General features: G+C 43.8%; 1 protein-coding gene across 1 annotated transcript in view; it reads right to left on the bottom strand.

Annotated features, from left to right (window-relative positions):
• dnah6 (dynein, axonemal, heavy chain 6) overlaps nt 1-20,717 on the bottom strand; it is a 133,121-nt gene that overhangs the window by 84,159 nt on the left and 28,245 nt on the right. The window contains exons 44-62 of the mRNA XM_070980316.1: nt 19,309-19,440; nt 18,890-19,061; nt 17,305-17,451; nt 17,057-17,130; nt 16,803-16,957; nt 16,031-16,262; nt 15,758-15,910; nt 15,042-15,182; nt 14,127-14,369; nt 13,726-13,893; nt 13,313-13,548; nt 3,833-3,977; nt 3,483-3,599; nt 3,137-3,260; nt 2,670-2,866; nt 1,980-2,183; nt 1,045-1,170; nt 769-933; nt 117-184 (exon numbers count right to left, since the gene is read on the bottom strand). Of these exons, the coding sequence (XP_070836417.1) occupies nt 117-184; nt 769-933; nt 1,045-1,170; nt 1,980-2,183; nt 2,670-2,866; nt 3,137-3,260; nt 3,483-3,599; nt 3,833-3,977; nt 13,313-13,548; nt 13,726-13,893; nt 14,127-14,369; nt 15,042-15,182; nt 15,758-15,910; nt 16,031-16,262; nt 16,803-16,957; nt 17,057-17,130; nt 17,305-17,451; nt 18,890-19,061; nt 19,309-19,440 (2,999 nt within the window). The remainder of the gene's footprint in view (nt 1-116; nt 185-768; nt 934-1,044; nt 1,171-1,979; nt 2,184-2,669; nt 2,867-3,136; nt 3,261-3,482; nt 3,600-3,832; nt 3,978-13,312; nt 13,549-13,725; nt 13,894-14,126; nt 14,370-15,041; nt 15,183-15,757; nt 15,911-16,030; nt 16,263-16,802; nt 16,958-17,056; nt 17,131-17,304; nt 17,452-18,889; nt 19,062-19,308; nt 19,441-20,717) is intronic.

The following is a 20,717-nucleotide window of genomic DNA, read 5'->3' as shown; positions in this document are numbered from 1 at the left end:
GAAAGAATGTTGGGGGGAAGAAAATGAATCAGGCATAAATATTGCTAGATGAAAGAGGCTGAGAGTATGGTTACGTGTGATATCTGTTTGTCATGTGTGTCTGGGAATGGATGTACCTCAGCAGTTGGTCCTCCAGGCCGGACTTGGTCACAGTGAAGTTGATAATTGTAACTTTGATACACACCTGAAGGGCAACAGGAACACACAGACACATACACAGACACACACACACACACACACACACACACACACACACACACACACACACACACACACACACACACACAAAATGGCTTTATAGACAACGGTGGAGTGGGTTCACGCTGTCTGAGTTGCTGCTTTCATGCACTGTTGTTTTGAATTAACACTGGAATCAGAGCTTGTATTGACTTGGTGTTGCTGTTGTGCTTGGCTGGTGTTGAATAAAAGGCCACAGCACAGTCAGTGAGCTGGCAGATGACTTCATCTCTTCACAATGCCCACAAACTGACCGCAGTCGATTCCATTACAGGAAGCCAGGCACTAATTGAACCAGGCACTTTGCTGCCATGGCAGAAGGGCACAAATGTTCTTTTGTGTTACTGTTTTGCTACAAAACATGTGCTTTTTCACAAGCCTATTTCACAAGCTTTTTGGGGATTTCTTCACAAAAAAGCTTGAGGCAAACACCACGGGTGTGTTAATGTTGAATCCAAGACTTCACGGTAAGCTGGCATTGCTTCTCTGATGCACAGCTGCTGATATCAGATGGACCTAATGTGTCCTTACCTCTGGGAGGTAGTGGGGGTTGGCCATCTTGGTGGTCATGTAGAACCTGAAGTTTTTGTCATAGTCAATATCTGAGTCTCCAAGTCGGATCAACGTCCGTCCCCCAGACACAAACGTCTGCTTCAACAGGATGGGCTCCAAAGCTGGATCGAGGGTCTCCTTTAACTATACACACACAGTACAACAATAAGGAACACTCACACACAAATTGCTCTAAACAACTGTTCAATAAAGGTCTCATGTATCTCCGAAACAATAATTTTAGTGTGTTCCTACCTCCTCCAGCAGTACAGGCATGCCCATGCGTATGGCATTCTCCAGAGTACGGAGAAAGCTTGGGTCTGTCAGCTTGATCACCTTTAGACCATGCTTAGCCTCCTTGGAGCGGATCCATCGGTTAGCCTGAGGGTGAAAGAAAAAAACTTTATCAAATGTGACAAAAAAGATGGTCTGTATATGTATATAATAGTCATGGTAGTGTAAGCAGGAAAATACCTATAGAGTATAAAATATCATCTACAGTGAATCTTGTGTCTGTTAAGCACAATCAGTCATAGACACCTTCACAAATAAATAAGAATTTCTGTCTAACCCCTGTCTGCATCCCTCTGTCTATGCAAAGCAAGAGAGGAGCTGCTGTAGAAAACAGACAGAGTTAAAGGGGTGGAGGGGAATAAAAGGCTCAGATATGACAGGAGAAGAAACAGGATTTGTCAGTGGTTAGAAGACACAATCAGCTACAAGGAGACCTAAAAACTAAAGCTGTGACAGTATTTCCACCCTGTACACATATGTAAGTCTGAGTGAGCTGGTTTGTGTCCTTTCTGTGTGGGGTAGCTGCGAACTGTGTTATGTCCTGGGGCAGGGGCCTGTGTGCCTGTCTCTAACCGTCTCTGACAGGAAGTGCTATTTTGAGAGTCTTTTTTCTGTTCTTTACGCTGGTACCGCAGCCATGTAGTCAATGTTTTAAATCATATGAAATCTAAAGAGACAAGACATTTGTGGAATAACATTATTCACTTGTTTTTTTAACCTTATGTGTATAAATGTAGTTGTCCCAACATGACACAACATGGGAAGCTTTAACATGGGTTAAATGGATGAGAGGAAAATAGAATTCCTTGGACAATAAATTGATTAAATGCTCAATCATAGCTAACAACAAATCAATACACCCCTGAGACACACTCTGTTCCTGGTTTCTAGTTCACCTGGTCCTGTGGGTCGATCATAAGAGGCCAGCGGCGGCCCTCAGTCACCAAAATCCCGTTCTCTGTAGAGACAGTGTCACGGGGCAGACCCTCTGTGTTCCACTGGCGGATGACAAATGGGTCACCCAGAACACTGATCAGGCTGAAGCTGGAACTGATGGGGATGCTCAGTTCCTGGCACTGTATGATCCACTGGTCAATTAGCTGGGGACATGGGCACAAACATGCACATGCAGTCATTTTTTCTTTGCTTGTTCTTTGTTATGTTCCGCCAGGTGTAAGCGGAGACATCCAGAGCAAAGTTTGGTCTTATCTTGAACTGTAGCATCTGCAAATGAATTCCACATCAGTCAACAAAAGCTATGCACAATACAAGATCAAATAAATCCCCAACATCACCTTAATCACACACTCACACACACACACACACACACACACACACACACACACACACACACACACACACACACACACACACACACACACACAATGATTCACACAATGCTATTAACATACATCTATTTTGTTCTGGAACCTGCACCTTAAAGCAGAAATACAAGCCACAACTGGGCTTAATTTTCCTTCAAATGATCCACTCCTGTACACTTGAACTGAATCTACCATTTGTCCATTCTGCATACCAGAGTACTCCTAAAAGCTCTGAAGATCACCTCATCACACTGTACCTACCGCCTGCCTGTAGTGGGAAGTGAACGCTCCATAGTAGGCCACACAGGCAGCTGCAATGAAGACATTCCCCACAACATTGATGATCTCTTGCTCAAACAAGGCAACACTTTCTTGCCAGCGAACTTGTTCATCACCTAGAGCAGAAGTAAGCTTCCCTGCCCTGGTCAAGCGAGCTTGTGTCAGAGCCATGGTGTTAACTTTGAAAAGAGAGAGAGGTCAGGAAGACACAGAGAGAAAAAAAAAAGAATATCAGCAAGGTTAACGCTGGCAGGCTTTTCTTTTTCTCCAGTTCCAAAGAGTAATAAAACCTCTTTCAGTACTGAAAGAGATGGAAGACATATAAGTGAGAACATGCTCCATCTCCAGAGATTTTCACACATCAGGAATGAATTCATATAATATATAAAGAGCAGTATGAAGACTAGTTAGACTTAAATATGGGAACACATAAAGGGAACACCCCTTACCCAAATCCTCCTTCTCATTTACACTGCTGTCAAACTGCTCCTGCAGGACTTTGATTTGGTTCTCCACCTCCTGAAGCTTTTGTTGCTTCTCCCTGAGGGTGACCATGGTCATGTCCAGTTCCTCCTGCATGAGTTGGAATGGATGGACAAAGGGAAAGAGGGACACGTATCATTTAGAGAATTACAGTGAATGGAGTTCACCCACTGAATGCACTGAAGAGATGTGACATAGGCAGCATTGAGATTTAGATCAACAGTATGAAAAGCACTTTCCATTAAACTGTTATTTGTCCATATGTATGATCAAAACCTGTAGACATACTGTGCTGTACTGTATGTCACTGACCTGAGCCTTGGCCAGTTTTTCTCTCTTGGGGCCGACTTCTTTGAGGACCCTGGAGTAAATATCCATGGCTCTGACCCACATGCACATTGATCTGCAGGCTTTGGATACTTTCTCCACCTAACAACAGCAACACAATAAAGAATTACACAAAATAACTGAACATCCTGTGTTGGTTTCAGTAAAGTACATATGACCATAACTGAAACTTCAGCAGTTGCCATCCAGTTTCCCTCCCAGTTCCAGCACTTTCAGAACTTTCCAAATATTTCACCATAGTCTGTTTACTCTGAGCCCTACTCCAAAAGATCTGACGGACATATCAGAGTGTTTGACATGAAATCCAAACAGACCTTCTCAGGTATGAAATCAGGGTTGTTGATGTATTTCTGCAGTTTCAGCAGGATCTGAGGCTTGATATTGTCCTTGTCATAGTCTGTCAGACGCCTGAGGAAATTGGCATCTCCCAGTAATTGTTTGGCTCCAGGCCAGTCCGGTCTGTAAGGAGAATGGGATGGTGAGGAGTTGTGACAAAGGAGGCCTACGAAAATGTCTAATAATAATTAATAAGTGTGCATGTGTGGCTTAAATTTATATGGGCACAAAATATATCCGTTAAAAAATGATGGAAGTTGATTTCCAATTTGAGCATGGCAGGTTTAGATTTAGAAAACCCATCCCAGAACTGTTGATTACTGGGAATGGTATAAGAATGAAACACTACTGACATAAGTAAGCAACATAACACCAGCTACTTCAGGTCTCTAAATAAAAGACATATAGTCCTTACAAATCTCATGCAACAGGAAAAACTCAGAACAAGAAGAAACAAAATAGTCCATCAATCCATCCATCCATCCATCCATCCATCCATCCATCCATCCATCCATCCATCTTGATGTGGAGGAGCAGCGACTCTACTCTGAGCTCCTCCCGGGTGACAGAACTCCTCACCCTATCTCTAAGGGAGTGCCCTGCCACCCTGCGGAGGAAACTAATTTCAGCTGCTTGTATCTAGGACCTCGTTCTTTCGGTCATCCAAAGTTCATGACCACAGGTGAGGGTAGGAAGGTAGATTGACCGGTAAATCGAGAGCTTCGCCTTTCAGCTCAGCTCCTTCTTCACCATGACAGACCGATACAGCGACCACAGTACTGTTGCTGCTGCACCGATCCGCCTGTCAATCTCACGCTCCATCCTCCCTCACTCGTGAACAGGATCCCAAGATACTTAAACTCCTCCACCTGAGGCAGACAAAATAGTCTAATGTATAAATAGATATACAACACATTCATATTCATGTACTAGCAGCCAGTGAAGGATCCACATAGTGCAAGTGTACCAGCTGTGAGTGTGAAAAGGTTAAAGTAGAAAGGATTTTGGCCAGGATTGGGTTTAGTGCAGCAATCCAGTAGATTAATGATGAAATTTAAGGGTAGACAGAGGGGTGACTCCTGAGACGACAGGGTAATTGCTCGGGATGCTGACTACAAAATATGTGGGATTGAAAAAATAGGCATAATCTCACACATTTGGCAGAGTGACAGTTGTGATTATAATGATGATTATCATTGTTGAGAAGAAAAAAAATTACGCTGATGATCATTACGATGTTGATATTGTGTACCATAATGATGAAGGCAGCTACAGTGATGACTGTGATTATAATGATGGATCATCTTGAAAAATGTGATGTCTGATGGTTCTTTTTTTGGGACGCTGACAGTGGGTGTTTGGTTTCCTTCATTTTTGTAGTCACATATCCTAGACTAAAGCTATGCTGAACAAATGAAACAAACATCATACAGAGATTAGATATTAGATTTCACCAAGCCCTTAATGCCTGGTCTGTCCTCCACATGCTTATGACTTTGTTATGAAAAGCCCTATCAAATGGCATCTGCCACGCTGCATTTTTTTCTGAAATACATTATTAGTGTAAGGGCCATTTTCAAGGGGTTAACGTGTGTGTGTAACACTGAGTTGTCCGCTAGGTGTCACTTTGTCTTTTGGGTCACGTGCCTACTTAGGTAGGAACCTTTCATCAGGTAACAGGTGTTACTAGACGGTGGGAGCACAAATAGTTTTTGGACCGCAACGCCGGCACGCCACGCCACGCCGAGTGAAGTTTTGTTGGTGTATTTGTGATTGCTGGATTTATGGATTTTGATGGACACTAGTTGTTGCATGTAACACATTGAAGACAAGAACAGTGAGCAATAAATAATCCATAAAAAATAGAAGAAGAAGACGTCGGATGTTTTTATTTCACAGACACAACGAAGCGGTGCACGGCTAGCGCGTCAATTATGTTTAGCCCAGTGGCTTTAAGTTTTAGGCTTAGCCGCTATATTCAAAAAAAAAAAACTGTGCTAAAGGACGCTGGAAGAGCTTCATCACAGCGGCGATTTATGTCGGCAGTTGCTGCAGTTTCAGCCGAGTGGACGCTGGAAACGGACATTTATTCGCTGGAGTTCAGCTGGTCCAGGTAGAGCTATCGGCTACAGGACGCCACGGATGGCTTTCAGCTGGGCGGTGTACAGCACGTTTCATCCATCGGATCAAGACTCCTTCCACCAGTGTAAGGACACCGGGAGCTGCTCTTCAGACGCCGGCGGAGGACTCATTTACCGGGATCACCATGGCGCCCAGCGTGAGGTATGTGTAGCGCTACAAGTTAAGTGGCCATTCTTGTTTGTGTGCACACTTGTCGGGGCGTAAATCCAATGCATTGGTGGTCGAAAATAAATGACAATTGGCTTGTTGACTTAATTGCGATCGAGAACGTTTGGATAAATTCAAAATTATGGATGTGCGTGAAGCTGCGGACAGGCCCGTTGAGGCTATTGCGCAATCAGCTGATTCAGACATGAACGCGAATGGCTCTGATACGCAAAGGGACAAAGAAAAACGTGTGGTGAAATTAACTGCTAAAGCTTATGCTGAAAGGTTGGAAAGGTGCAAAATGACAGGAAAGGTAAGCAAAATAAAGCTAGTAATCTGAGAAAAAAGATACAAGAGCTTATGCAAAAAGGTGATGAAAAATCAGAGGTGCAATATGCTCTTGATGAGCTTGTCAATCTGTGTGATGAAGCAAAAGGTGTTCATGGTTCTTTGATGGGTTTGATACCTGATGATGAAAAAGAAAAGCATGACATATGGTTCAAAGCAAAAATGATTGTTAATGATGAATTAATTTCTGATGTGAAAAGGTGGGCAAAATGTGCTGAACAACATGCACTTAATGGTAATGATGATGACAATGGTGATGATGACGTAAATCCAGAGGACAGTGTTTCAAATGTTGCAAGCAAATACAAAAGCAAAAAAAGTGCATGCAGTGGAAAATTAAGCACTACGTCCTCTGCAAGAGTCAAAGCAGAGGCAGACAGAGCTGCGCTGCTTGCCTGTGTTGCAGCTTTAAAGAAAATGCATGCTTTGGAGGAACAACAGCAACAACTACAAAGAAAAAGAGAACAACTTGAGCTGGAAGCTCTGCTAGCAGCATCCACTGCTAAATTAGCAGTTTTACAGGCCTCTGATGTTGCAAGTGGTTCAAAAGCATCAAATGCAATGAATTCTTACTTGCAAAGGGAAAAAAGGAAGGAAGCAACTGCAAACAAGTTAAATCCTTTGGCAAAGGGGTACAAACCTGAAAATCAGAACAAACTGCAGCAAAGTAAGGATTGGACTGGCAACTCACCCAGCACCAACTGTTACACAGCCTCTGGAGGCTAGTCGGCAACAAAAGGCTGAATCAAAGCAGCAGACTGACTCGCAAATGCACGGTTACCCACACAACACACAAGTGGATGCACAGTCTCAATTTTGGCAACCCTCTTTGCATCGTGTTCAGCCCATTCAGGAAGGGCAACGTCCCCTGCTCACTGCTCAGCCTGTGGATGAAATGCAGTCCCCTGCTTTCAGTACTCAGCCAGTGGATGAAGGACAACCCTCTATGTTCAATGCCCAGTCTGTGGATGAAATGCAACCTACTCTTTCAGCCAGTGGATGAAAGACAGCCCAGAGATATTTATACCATAATGCAAAGACAAAATGAAATTACAGCAGCTCTTGTCCAGCAACAACATTTAATGGTATTGCCAGCAAGAGACATTCCGATATTTGCTGGGGATCCTCTACAGTATATCTCCTTTAAAAGGGCATTCGAGCAAGGAGTGGAGGAAAAGGTTAGCAGTGCAGATTGTTTGTATTACCTGGAACAGTTCACGAGAGGGCAGCCAAGGGAGTTGGTGCGTAGTTGCCAACACATGCTACCTGGTCAAGGCTATGATCAAGCAAAAAAGCTGCTGCAGGAACATTTTGGCAATGAATATAAAATTGCTACCGCATATATGGAAAAGGCATTGAGTTGGCCTTCAGTAAAACCAGAGGACATGAATGCTCTGCAAGCCTTCTTTCTTTTTCTGCGTTTATGTTGCAATGTAATGGAGAAGCTGCAGTACATGCAAGAGTTGAACATGCCAAGCAACATGAGAGCAGTGATGTCTAAGTTGCCATTTAAGATGAGGGAGCGATGGCGAACCGTTGCACATGACATACTGGAGACATCCAAACGCAGAGCTTTATTCAAGCATTTGGTTGCATTCATTGAAAAAGATGTGAGAATTCTATCAGATACCTTATTTGGTGACATTCGGGACCCATTGTCTGGAACAGCTGGTTCAAAGGTTGTCAACAGATTGAAGCCAGAGTCAGGAAACAGGAGTAAAGGAAACAGCTTTGCCACTAGCATTGCTCCTGTGCAGTCAGTTGAGAACTTCAGAGACTCAAGGGCAGTCTCACATACTCGTGGTGCTACAGTGTCGAAGTGTACTTGTGTGTGTTGTAATCAAGGTCACTCATTGGAAGAATGTCTGCAGTTCAAAAGGAAGAAGCACAGAGACCAAATACACTTTCTAAGGGAGAAAGAGCTTTGTTTCGGTTGCTTATGTCCAGGTCACAGGAGTCGTGACTGCAATGAGCGTCTGACCTGCAGGAGTTGTGGTCAAAGCCATCCAAGTATGCTTCATGTTGACAGGAGAGACGAAGCCAACACAAACACTGAACGTTCTAAAGAGCCAGTAGCATGCAACATCACAGCATCTCATACAACATGTGGTCATACAGGGGCCGGAAAAGATCGCTGTCTTCTTTCCATCCTGCCAGTCCAGGTCAAGTCCATCAAAGGAGACCGGATAGTACAAACATATGCCTTTTTGGATCCTGGCAGTACTGCCACCTTCTGTTCGGAGCATCTCATGCAACGGCTCAATCTGACTGGTAGGCAAACCCACATTCTTCTGCAAACCATGGGACAGGAAGGAGTCGTGCCAGCCTATGAATGTACAGGCTTGGAAGTGTCTGGTTTGGAGACCAACCTTTTGTATAAACTCCCAGAAGTCCTCACCCAGAAGAAAATGCCAGTAAGAACAGGCAGCATTGTGACTGAAGGAGATTTGGCAAAATGGCCATACCTGTCGAAGGTATCCCCAGCATAAAGGCAAATGCGGACCTGCTGATTGGAAGCAATGCACTCAAGATGTTGGAGCCTTGGGAGGTCATTAACAGCCATGGGGATGGCCCCTATGCTATAAGGACAGCACTTGGATAGGTCATTAACGGACCTTTGCAAGGAAAGGGGAGCAGCTGGGAATCAGAGTTTCCCTCAGCAATTGTCAACAGGATTTCTGTGTCTAGGTTGGAGGAAATGTTGAGTGAGCAGTATAATCATGATTTCAATGAGAGAGCTACAGAGGAGAAAGGCCTGTCAAGAGAAGACATCAAGTTCATGGACATTGTGGAAAATTCTGCAACGCTTGTGGATGGTCACTACAGCCTGAAATTGCCCTTTAGGAAGGACAATGTGGCTCTGCCAAACAACTATTCTATGGTGAAGCAAAGGTTACTTAGTCTGAAGAGGAAGTTCCTGAGCAATGGGCAGTTTACACCTCGTACCTCAATGAGATGATTAGTAGGGGCTATGCAGAGCAAGTACCCATGCAGCAGCTGGATCGTGGCAGTGACAGGGTGTGGTACATCCCCCATTATGGTGTATATCATCTGAAGAAGAGGACACTGAGGGTGGTGTTTGACTGTGGTGCGGCGTTCATCATTAAACCATCAGCTCTTGCAAGGCCCCAACCTCACTAGTACATTGCTTGGAGACCTCCTTAGATTCAGACAGGAACCTGTGGCAGTCATGGGCAACATTCAGTCAATGTTTCATCAGGTCAAGGTGGCGGAGGAGGACAGAGATTTCCTTCATTTTTTGTGGTGGCCAGAGGGAGATCTGACCAAGGAAGTGGCAGAGTTTTGCATGACGGTCCATCTATTCGGTGCTGTGTCCTCGCCGAGTTGTGCAAGCTTCGCTCTCAGGAAAACTGCAGACGACAATCAGTCTAACTTTCCAGCTGAAGTGGCTCAAACTGTCAAAGAGAACTTTTATGTTGATGATTGTCTGAAGAGCATGGGCTCGGAGGAAGAAGCTGCCCTCATGGTCAAAAATCTCACTGCTCTCTGTCAGAAGGGAGGATTCACACTGCCCAAGTGGATCAGTAACAGTTGTGCCATGTTGCAAACTCTCCCTAAAGAACATAGAGCCAAGGATCTGAAAGAACTGAATCTTGACAGAGACAACTTTCCTCTTGAACGAGCTCTTGGTTTGCAGTGGTGTGTTGAGACTGATTCCTTCAAGTTTAAGATGGAGGTCCCTCAGAAGTCAGACGTGGGATGTTGTCAGTGTTGAGTTCTGTGTATGATCCTCCCGGGTTTCTGGCACCAGTTGTTTTGCCTGCCAAAGTCATGCTTCAGGAGCCTTGCAGAAGAAACTTTGGATGGGATGAGACTGTACCTCAGGACATCTTGCATCAGTGGACGAGATGGATGAAGGACCTGGATGTGCTGTCTGAGTTCAAGGTTGAAAGGTGCGTTAAACCCAAGGGCTTTGGACCCCCCATACATGCTCAGCTTCATCACTTTTCGGATGGAGCAGTCACTTACCTCAGGATGCAGAATGACAGAGGTGGCGTTCATGTTGCATTCCTGATGGGTAAAGCCAGGGTCACATCTTTAAAGATGATTACCATTCCTCGCTCGGAGCTGACGGCTGCTGTCCTGGCTGTTCGTGTCGACCTGATGCTGAAAACAGAGCTGAGGTTTCAGCTGCAAGATTCAGTCTTTTGGACTGATAGCACTTCAGTGCTGAAGTACATAAAGAACGAGGACAAGCGTTTCCATACTTTTGTGGCAAACAGGGTCACAACCATCAGAGAAGCCACCAAAGCATCCCAATGGCGGTATGTCAGCTCCAAGAAAAACCCAGCAGATGATGCATCCAGAGGAGTGAGGGTTGGCGACTTTATTCAGGACAGCAGGTGGATTATTGGTCCAATGTTTTTGTATAGAGCTGAAGGGGAATGGCCAGCGAGTGTGGTGGAGACTGTGATAGGAGCAGATGACCTGGAGGTGAAGAAGCAAGCCATGGTGAATGCTATTGATGTGGACAGCTCACCTGATGCCACTGGTCGGCTATTGGCCTACCTTTCAGATTAGAGGAAGCTGAAGGTATCAGTTGCGTGGTTCCTGAAGCTGAGAAAGACTCTTTTGGAGATGAGTCACTGGAGGCGTGAGCCAGAGGCTTCTGATGTCAGCACATCAAGGCTAGACAATGTCATGCGGCAGGAGAAGCAGTGTCCAAGAGGGCAAAGTTTGTCAACAGAGGATCTTTTGGAGGCTGAGCTTGCCATCATTCGATACTGTCAGCATCAAAAGTTTGAAAAGGAGATTTCTGTATTGTCATCAGGGAAAATTACCGTGAGCAGGCAAAGTACCATCTACAGGTTGGAGCCGTATTTGGATAATGGGCTCTTGAGAGTTGGTGGACAGTTGACAAAAGGCTCCTTGCCAGAGGAAATCAAACATCCACTCATCCTCTCAAAGGATGAACATGTAGCCATTCTCATTCTCAAGCACATTTACAAACAGCTTGGCCATAGTGGTCGCAACCACACGCTGTCCATGCTGAGGAGGAAGTACTGGGTGACAGGTGCCAACTCAGCCGTGAGGAGAATGATAGCTGAATGTAGCTTTTGTAGGAGATACAATGGCAGAATGGTGGAGCAAAAGATGGCAGATTTGCCAAAGGAGAGGATTCTTCCTGATCATCTACCATTCACTAATGTGGGAATCGACTACTTTGGACCGATTGAGGTGAGGAAAGGACGAGGGACAGTCAAGCGCTATGGAGTGATATTCACCTGTCTGGCAAGCAGAGCAGTCCATTTGGAAGTGGCTAATTCTCTGGACACAGATGCATGCATCAATGCTCTGCGTTGTTTCATCTCCAGGAGAGGTCAAGTGGCTCACATTCAATCCGTCAATGCAACCAACTTCATTGGAGCAGAGAGGGAGCTCAGGGAGGCTCTGGCAGCTCTGAATCATACATGGATTCAAGGAGTGTTGCAGCAAAAGGGAGTTAAGTGGTGTTTCAATCCTCCAGCAGGCTCACATCATGGTAGCGTCTGGGAGCGTTTAATCCGCATGGTGAGAAGGATTCTCGGTTCGGTTCTTCGACAGCAGATTTTGGATGACGACAGGCTTCATACCATCATGTGTGAAGCTGAGGCCATTTTAAATGATCAGCCTATCACTAAGCTGTCAGATGATCCAAATGATCTTGAGCCGCTCACTCCCAACCATATCCTCCTCATGAAAGGAAAACCATCATTGCCACCTGGATTGTTTCAGCCACATGACCTGTATGTAAAGCGAAGATGGAAGCAAGTTCAGTACATCTCTGATCTCTTCTGAAAACGTTGGATACGAGAATACCTACCTTTGCTGCAGGAAAGGCAAAAATGGAACCAAAAGAGGAGAAATCTGAAATCTGGAGATGTTGTCGTCATAATAGATTCCACTGCCCCAAGAGGCTCCTGGCCACTTGGAAGAGTCTTGGAAGCTCTCCATGATAAAAAAGGATTTGTGCACTCAGTGTGTCTACAAACGAAGTCTAGTGTCATTGAAAGGCCTGTGACTAAACTTTGCCTGGTACATGAGAATGAAGGTTAGCAGGTCATTTGAAGTATTCTGTGTATTTGGAATATGTGACCAAAAATGTGGTAAATCATGTTCATCATTGTGTCATTTTGGTTATGGCTCCTTACTTTGTAAATAATAGAATTGTTATGTCTGTAAGTCATTACAATTAGGGGCCGGTGTGTGAGGGCCATGTTCAAGGGGTTAACGTGTGTGTGTGACACTAAGTTGTCCGCTAGGTGTCACTTTGTGTTTTAGGTCACATGCCTACTTAGGTAGGAACCTTTCATCAGGTAACAGGTGTTGCTAGACGGTGGGAGCACAAATAGTTTTTGGACCGCAACGCCGGCACGCCACGCCACGCCACGCCACGCCAAGTGAAGTTTTGTTGGTGTATTTGTGATTGCTGGATTTATGGATTTTGATGGACACTAGTTGTTGGACTCTTGCATGTAACACACTGAAGACCAGAACGGTGAGCAATAAATAATCTATAAAAAATAGAAGAAGACGACGTCGGATGTTTTTATTTCACAAGACACAACGAAGCGGTGCACGGCTAGCGTGTCAATTATGTTTAGCCCGTCTATGCAACCCTCAGTGGCTTTAAGTTTTAGGCTTAGCTGCTATAATTAGGATGTGGCATAATTTGTGACACCTGAGTCTGTAATAATGGAATATCAGCCAGGGGGAGAAGGGCAATTTTACGTGATGAGAGAGGCAGAGATACATCTCAAATCAAAAATCTCTGAGGAAGAAAGGTCTTGTTGTTTTGAGTGAGAGAGAAGCACACTGACTTGCAGTTGAGCAGGATGCAGACAGCCTCCATGACGGTCATGACTAGGTCTGGGGGTTTGGTGAACACCTTGATCTCAGAGATGTCTGCCTTGTCGAGAGAATTAAGGGCCTGATTGGCACCCTCCAAGGCTGGCAGAGCCTCATCCAGGTCCCTCTGGGCATCATCGGCCATGGCCTGGGTGTCTTCAGCTTTGACCTTGGCCAAAGCTTCATCTTCTTTCACTACTTTACGCACCTGTGGAAAGGACATGTTTTTGTTCGATACACGCACATACACTGAAGCAATGACAAAAGGGTAACAGGCTTTTAAAGCACCTTGAGGAGACAACAGAAAGTTCTGTGATACCTTATCTCTCTCTCTCTCTCTCTCTCTCTCTCTCTCACAGACTCACACACACACACACACACACACCTCGTCAGCGTTCTCCTGGTCTATAGCCAGTTTCTCCATGAGGGCATCAACATCAATAGATTTTTGCTTTAGGACTGGCTCCAGAGCAGACAGGTCCACTTTCATTTCGTCCACAAGCTCATTGGTCTCCAGCAGCTTGGTCAGACCGTTCTTCACACGATCCCTGGCCTATACATAAGCACCCCAACACAGATATATTATGCATATTTTGCATAAAATCTGCAAGGTCTACGACAAAATACATTACAGTGTCACAACCACAAAGAAGATGATCACAGAGAAAAATGTTCACATTTATCATTAACCACTAGCAAGAGCAACTAGCTGCAATTTCTGCTTTGACACACGCAGTTAATCACTTGTTCTGGTAACTGCTCGTGCATTTTGGTGGTTAGACTTACAAACACCAGCTGCTGTCTCTTCTCCTCGAGCATGGACAGATAGAGGTTGATGAGCTCCAGGTAGGAGGTAGGCGTCGTGTAGTATCGTCGTCTCAGCTCTGAGTAGAAGCGCTCAGCCATGTCAGTGACACTAACATGTATCTCCACACACATGGCTGAGAAGCTCTGCTTCAGCTCCTCACTGCCAAAGTCGACATTGTGGAAGAAGGCCTGAGAGACAGAGAGCAGTGCCTCACGAGGCCACTTGCAACCATATAGTAAAGGGGAAAAGAGGAAAGGGTGAGATAAGGTTTGCAGTGAGGGTGAGGATATACAGCTTTTCTTTTAGCTTTTGATTATTTGCAGGGTGATTCAACAGACCAGCAATAGAAAGTTAAAAAAACAAAACAAAAATGTAATAAAAAAGAATTTCAATAAAGATGCAAATTACAAGCTTCCACTGAATCAAACGAAAAATTCAATATGCTAACAATGGACATAAACAGAACAATATGGATAAAAAGCTATAAACTACAATCCTGAATAAGAGCAGGACAAGAGAATGGTGGGTGAGAGAGAGAGAGGGGATAGCTGTAAAACAAGAAAAATGTCAGAAGAAAGAAGAGGGAGGAAGAGACCAGTGGCATGGTGGTAATGTTCAATGGGGGGCAATGATGGGGCTGTAGACTGTTCAAGAAAAAGTGAGTGACATCCTAACAAAGACAAACCCCAAAACATCTTTGTACCAATGAGAATATTTGTATTTATATATGTAGATATATATGGTTTGATATGTGTAATACAACTCTGATTGCATCCCAACTTTTTGGGCTCAGGCTTTTGATTACATAATCATCTAATTTCATAACCTCTAACCCAACTGAGCAATTATATACTGGATATGGCAACAACAACAAAATGAAAATCTCAACATACCTGCACAAACCAGTCGATTGTGCAGCAGTTGACCAGTGAAGGGAACATACGACAGCGGGACCTGAATGCATCGCCCACGGGACTCATACACAGCACTATGTGCAGCTTCTCTCGCACACGAGAGATGAAATACTGGAAAACCTGAAGGACGCACATAAACACACACACAAACACACACACACACACACACACACACAGATTCCATAATTTCTGGAAGTGTGCAGGCAGATAAAATTAAAGGCTGATATTTTCTTACAGCTCACTTGGGGGCACTGACTTTAGTAGGAAACACTGTAGCATGTTTGTTGTTTCTGAAATGTTATGAGAGCTCTTAATTATCTTCTCTGAGTTGCTTCTCTTAGGTTACTTAGTGCAGTGTTTGATACAGATGATTTAATCTGAAAATCTAAGTAAACATGGCAATATCTGGTATTTTTGATTGTTGTATTCAAATCTGTGTGTTACTGTGTGTAAGAGTTAGCGCCTCATGAAACCACAATTTAATTTTTATATAGATAAAACAAATAAGATATGACAGACTAACTGTTTTTCCTTGTTTCCAGTCTGTTAAGCTAAGCTAACTGGCTGCTGGTGGCAGCTTCACATTTATTGCACAAACATGAGAGTTTTATTGATCATATCATCATATCGTGCTTGCACATGTTATACTTACAGTGCTACATTTTAACATTTGCAGTGTTGGTGTCTGTGCATACCTCGTCCCTGTTCTCCTCACTGATTCCAGCCTCTTTGGCTTTAGGACGAGTGGCAGCTAGGACTTGCTCGAGCTCATCTTTCTCAAAGAGGTTGGGCACCTCGCCAGAGTTCAGCATGTTGTTGATATCCTCTAAAAACTCTTCCACCACAATCTTCAACAAGAAAGCGAACAGACACCTCTAGATGTATTTGGATGTGCAACAAGAAAAAAAGCTATCTGCAGGTATCCAAATGTTTATTAACTTCATATCAGTCAAGTCCTTCCATCATACCTGAGTATCTGTAAAAAGGAACACCATATCTTTGCCCTCCACACCAGCCATCGTGTACAGCCTCCTCAAGTCCTCATGGAAGCTGTCGTAGTTGTAGCCTCGGTTCAGCTCGATCTCAAAGCAGCGATACCCGCACATGTGGGCTGCCAGCCGAGTGAGGGACTGCTTGCCTGTACCTCCCACCCCCACTAGCAAGGCATTGCCTCTCTCCTGGCGAATCATACGGGCAATCCTAAAAGAAAGACAGAAAAAAATAACAATTTGTGAAGAAAAAGGCAAAGGCAAAAAGGAAATATCATGGTTAGAAAGATATACACACTGATTCCACACCATGAGAGCCATGTATCCTCTCAGAGGGTCTTTGAGCAATGTAGTGCTCCTTACCTGCTCACTTTTATTATTAAAGAACACATTTGTGTGGAGTGACATGTCTTGATACAATACAACTCAAACATAAAAGTAGAGACTTATACAAATGAATTCTATCAAACTCATCTAGAAATTTTACAGTCATCTCCTCATCAGCGGCGACATATGTGCCATTTCATGCAATACATCTATACCTCTCAAATTCTCCAAGAGATAATGTAACAGCATCTGTCTAGATATTCCTTTTGAAAAGCAATATCAGAAAGTGTCCAGTTTAACTTCTTTCTCGGTGTAACTTTCCTCTCACAGTTCATATCACCTACAGTTAAAACTCATTAACCACCAATGAAGCCACCTTACAAAAAATCTTGCAATTCAGCAGTGCAACTTTGCATGTACACACCTGGAGACGTGCTCAATGGCGTCCTGGAAGAAAACCAGCTTGGTCTCCTTGGAGAAGGTCATGTTGTAATCATCGAGGTAGTCCTGGAGAACAGCCTGAATCTTATCCATGTCTGTCAGATCCTCATAGAGACGGTCTTCTTTCTCTGCACCCACCTACAGGAGGAATGTTGTGAGGCTCTTCAGTGTAAACACAGAAATGCAATTTTTTCCTGAACGAATCAAATGTTTTCAATAAGAAAAGAAGAGTGTGACCTTGATGAAGTCCCCAAATATGATCGGCTGAGTCACAAAATACAAGGGCTCCAAGTTAATGCTAAAATATTTGCCTGGCAGAAAGAGAGAGAGGGGGTCAAATAGATGGGTATTTTTCAACTGGGCAAGATGCAAATTCTAATGTGTAGTTGTAGTCCAGTAGTGGTGCAGTAGTCCAATGTGCAGGATTCAAACAGTGCATTTAGTAAAGTGAGCCTCTGGGGCGGTCTTTGTGACCAAGTTCTTACTGGCCATTTCACAGACGATGGTGTTGAAATAGGTCTTATCTTGGCTGTTGATGAGTCGGTCATGGAACACCCGCTGACACTCGTGGCAGAACAGACGGAAGATCTGGTTCTTGTCTCTCACTTGACTTGGCTCACACTGCAGTATACCTGGACATCGAGAGAGGGCAAGAAGTATGGGAAGGAGAATTGTTAGGTTTTTTTATCTTAATTTTTTGTATCTTAAAGCTGCAGTAGGTAAGATGGAGCAGAGAGTAGACTTAGCCTGAAAATTTGAACCAACACAAGTTCCACATCCCCCTCCCTCCAAGTCCCTGCTCCCTGCGGCATCTGCTGTCAGCTGACTGACAACCAGTAACGTTAGCCTTAGCATCAGAAACAAGCTAACTCTGCCCAGGCGCTACATCATTGTTGCTAACATACCGTATGTGCTGCAAAGTGTTACTCTAACAATCGCCATATTAGCTTTATGGTTATTTGTTGTCTTAGTCGTATATGCTGTTGTTGGCAGCGGCGGTATGGGCAGTTTCTCCTTTGTGGGTGGCTGTTGCTTCACCATAGCTTTCACTAGCCTCCTGATGCCACTCAGAGAGCTGTTTGACTGAGCGGCAGCCAGCAGCATGAGTGGAGGGAGGGGGCGGTTCGTAGCATATGTGAGTAGTGATTGACAGATGTCAGACACTCCCTCAGATGCTCCTCTGGCTCTGATTGGTTGTTTTGTGTCAGGCGCAGTGGATTCTTGCAAATCGCAATAGGAGCAGTAGGTGGGACCAGTGGAACAGTTTTTTCTTTCCACAGATTTCACAGATGTTTCATGTACTGCTGTCTGGGCATAGGGACAGTTTTAGTAAACATGACAAAATACAAAATACTTTTATACAAGTTACCTACTGCAGCTTTAATGCAAATTTACAGAACACGTTGGAGCAAAAGAGTGAGAAATAAAAACAAAGAAGCACAAGCAAAAGTTAAGACCAATGCAAGAAGCCAAAATCTGCACCAAATAAAGTTAACTACTAATGTTAAATATGACAGAAAACAAGAAGACGTTGTGCAGAGGGAAGCCACGTGATGACAGTGATATAAGTAAATGGGAAGAGTGAGTGTCAGTTTATTACCCCTCACCAACATAATGTATTGCTGAAGGGAATTGTGTGTTTGAGGGATGCACTCTAGCGATGTTGAACAAGTAGTATATAGAAAGCAGTTGCAGAAATCACTTGAGCTCATCTATGTGCTGTAATGACGCCTGCTGGGTACGGGAAGGGAGGGAGGGATGAGGTGAAGGGATGAGGGTGGGGGCGCAGATGACTTTGGAGCATTCGGCTGAAACACAGCCTATTAAAGCTGCTGATGTGACTTGAAGAGATGCATCATAGCTGTGCCCCGTGCTGTGAAGGTGCCAAGATTTAGACCCTCCCTGTATCGGCCAGTCTCTTTCAGCAAAGAGACAGTGTCGTGCTTTATGCCTGAGCAACCAATGCTTGTCCATACTTTACATTAAAATGCATCTTTACTGCCGTAGTCATGTGTGACCTATAAACCAACCCGATGATAGGGTCAAATCCCATGAGGGCTCATGTCTCACCTTGGACACACTTGGAAAGGTCCCGGAGATTGAAGACATAGTGGGACTTAGCTGGAGTGGGTAGCAGATCTACACTCAAACGGTCATAAATCTCTACAGCAGCATCCACAATCTGACCAGCACAGTCCTTCACCGCCTTAGAAAACTCACTCAAGAAACCACTCAGGATGGCCTGGAGGAAGGTTGGGAGGAAAAATAGATCGTTAAAGCCATGAAGAGGGGACAAAGTGTGATTAAAGAAAATTAATACTAAGGAATGGGGATAAATGAGAAAGAGGGTCAGAGCAAAAGGGAAAGTCAGATATCATGAAGAGATGTGCAGGAACATCACGTTCTGCCAACATAATAATGTTCCTGAACCAGTTAAGAACATGTATGTGTGTGTATATATATGTGTGCCTGTGCATGCGTTTCCTCACTTTGAAGATCTGCTTGAGGTTGTGTTCCGAGGGTGTGGGAAGACACAGCATACTGAAGTGGCGGATGAAACGGGGGGTCACCGGATTACGGCCCCCTCCAGGAGGAGCACACGCCGCGGCAATGATCATTTCCTGGACAGTAAGAAAGGACGAAGAGGATAATTTTCCTCAATTTATCATTTCATTCAGTCTAGAAAATGTCAAAAAATTCTAAAAATGCTCAAGATGACCTCTTCATGTTGTTTGTTTTCTCTAACAGTACAAAACATTAAGTTATTCAGTTCAAAAATACAAAAAAGACAAAATATGAGCACATCCTCACATTTGAGAAGAACTTTAGCCCTTAAATGACTTTTTGGAATTTTTTGATGATCAATTTTCTTTCAGTCTACAAATCAATTGGTTGATGAAGTGTTTCGGCACTACTTTAGATTTATTTCAATGTGCGAGGTAGCAAGTGTTTAGCATTTAGCTGGATGAAATTCCTGACATGAAAAGATGAGAGGAAATGTTTGTTGTCTTTTCAGTGTAAAAGAATTGCCTTCTAGTAAACTGTATGCATGAAATACGACACAGAATGAAGTGAAGTTTCAGTTTGGTTTGTCTCCTGTTATCCAGCTGAATTCTTGATTTCAAGACATCAGGTAGACAAATTTCATTTAAACATATAACACTTTGAATCCAATCTGATCTGTAAACAATAAGAATATTTCTCCTGCTCTGAAGTCTGACATTCCAGCATCTGGAAAGCTACAGATAGCTACGTAACTATATTTGCATTTCTTCTGGTTCAAAAAAATCCATAAGAGCAATGTGTGTTTTATTTTCTCCTGAGAGAAACAAATAAGACACACTCTGCCAGTGAAGGTAATGTGAGCAGGCGCTAGAGGGATGGAACATCAGAGCACGATACAGACAGAATGCCTGCAAAGGCAGATGGGTATAAACTACACTCCCTCCTTCTCTGGTCGTCCTGTGCTGCACTGATTCTGTTCAACTTTGGACTGTAAATACTGCACTTAACATATGTCACGACTAAAACTTAAACAAACAAACAAAAAAAAAATCTTCATAGGCAGAATGAATAGTTGAATGAAAAAAATAACTATACTGAATAAAATAAGTTGGTTTGTGTAATTGTGTTTCCAGATGGAAACCACACACACCTACTCCTGAAATATAACCCTTTGTTCACCAGTAAAAACTGGTAACTCTGCAGGAATGTATTTGCTGTATATTTATGTGTTTGCATGTGTATGACCTTGTCTTTCTGTGGTGCAGTGCATTATTATACAAGATCCTGAATGTATTGCTTATGTGCAACTTCAACTTTCCCCATACACACCTGCACACAAACACACACTCAGCTATTGTACTGTAAGACTTCACAAGCAATCTGAAGTGCAATC

Source organism: Chaetodon trifascialis, chromosome 2 (assembly GCF_039877785.1).
Source record: "Chaetodon trifascialis isolate fChaTrf1 chromosome 2, fChaTrf1.hap1, whole genome shotgun sequence".
In the NCBI taxonomy this organism is placed as follows: domain Eukaryota; kingdom Metazoa; phylum Chordata; class Actinopteri; order Chaetodontiformes; family Chaetodontidae; genus Chaetodon; species Chaetodon trifascialis.
Note: the sequence above shows the minus strand (reverse complement) of the source record. Positions and strands in the feature narration are given on the sequence as shown.